The sequence below is a fragment of the Corvus brachyrhynchos genome, unplaced genomic scaffold (assembly GCF_000691975.1).
Source record: "Corvus brachyrhynchos isolate BGI_N302 unplaced genomic scaffold, ASM69197v1 scaffold197, whole genome shotgun sequence".
NCBI lineage: Eukaryota > Metazoa > Chordata > Aves > Passeriformes > Corvidae > Corvus > Corvus brachyrhynchos.
The window spans coordinates 146,864-147,431 of record NW_008239108.1 but is presented as its reverse complement, the minus strand read 5'-3'; the positions used below and the strand labels follow the sequence as shown (position 1 = coordinate 147,431).

Genomic DNA, 568 nt, shown 5'->3' with positions numbered 1-568 from the left:
CCCCTCCAGGGCGCGCAGGTAGGCCACGCTGGGGTCGCTGGAGGGGCAGCCGGGCACGCAGGCCTTCATCAGCTTCTTGAAGCTGGCCTTGACCTGGCGCACGTCGAACACCTCGATGGGCACCACCTCCCAGTGCTGCAGCGGGTCCGGCTTCACACCCTGCGGAGGGACAGCACGGCCTGGGCTGGCCTGGGGTGCGCTGAGCCACTGCCACCCTCGGGATCAGGGAATTCTTTGGATTGGAAAAGCCCTCGGAGACCATGGAGCACAACCGTTCCCAGCACTGCCAAGGCCACCACTGCCCCTGTCCCCAAGTGCCACATCCACAGGGGTTTTAAATCCCTGCAGGCATGGGCACTCCAAAGCTCCCTGGGCAGCCCCTGCCAAGGCCTGAGCACCCTTTCCATGGGGAAATTCCCAAATACCCACCCTGCCCCTCCCCTGGCCCAGCCTGAGGCCGTTCCCTCTCTCCTGTCCCTGTTCCCTGGCAGCAGAGCCCGACCCCCCCGGCTGCCCCCTCCTGTCAGGGACTTGTGCAGAGCCACAAGGTCCCCCCGGAGCCTCCTTT

At 66.0% G+C, this 568-nt stretch overlaps 1 protein-coding gene across 1 annotated transcript in view; it reads right to left on the bottom strand.

The window, feature by feature from the left end:
* SBF1 (SET binding factor 1) overlaps positions 1 to 568 on the bottom strand; it is a gene marked incomplete at both ends in the record, with an annotated part of 40,963 nt that overhangs the window by 4,077 nt on the left and 36,318 nt on the right. The window contains one exon of the mRNA XM_017739381.1: positions 3 to 223. Within this exon, the coding sequence (XP_017594870.1) occupies positions 3 to 223 (221 nt within the window). The remainder of the gene's footprint in view (positions 1 to 2; positions 224 to 568) is intronic.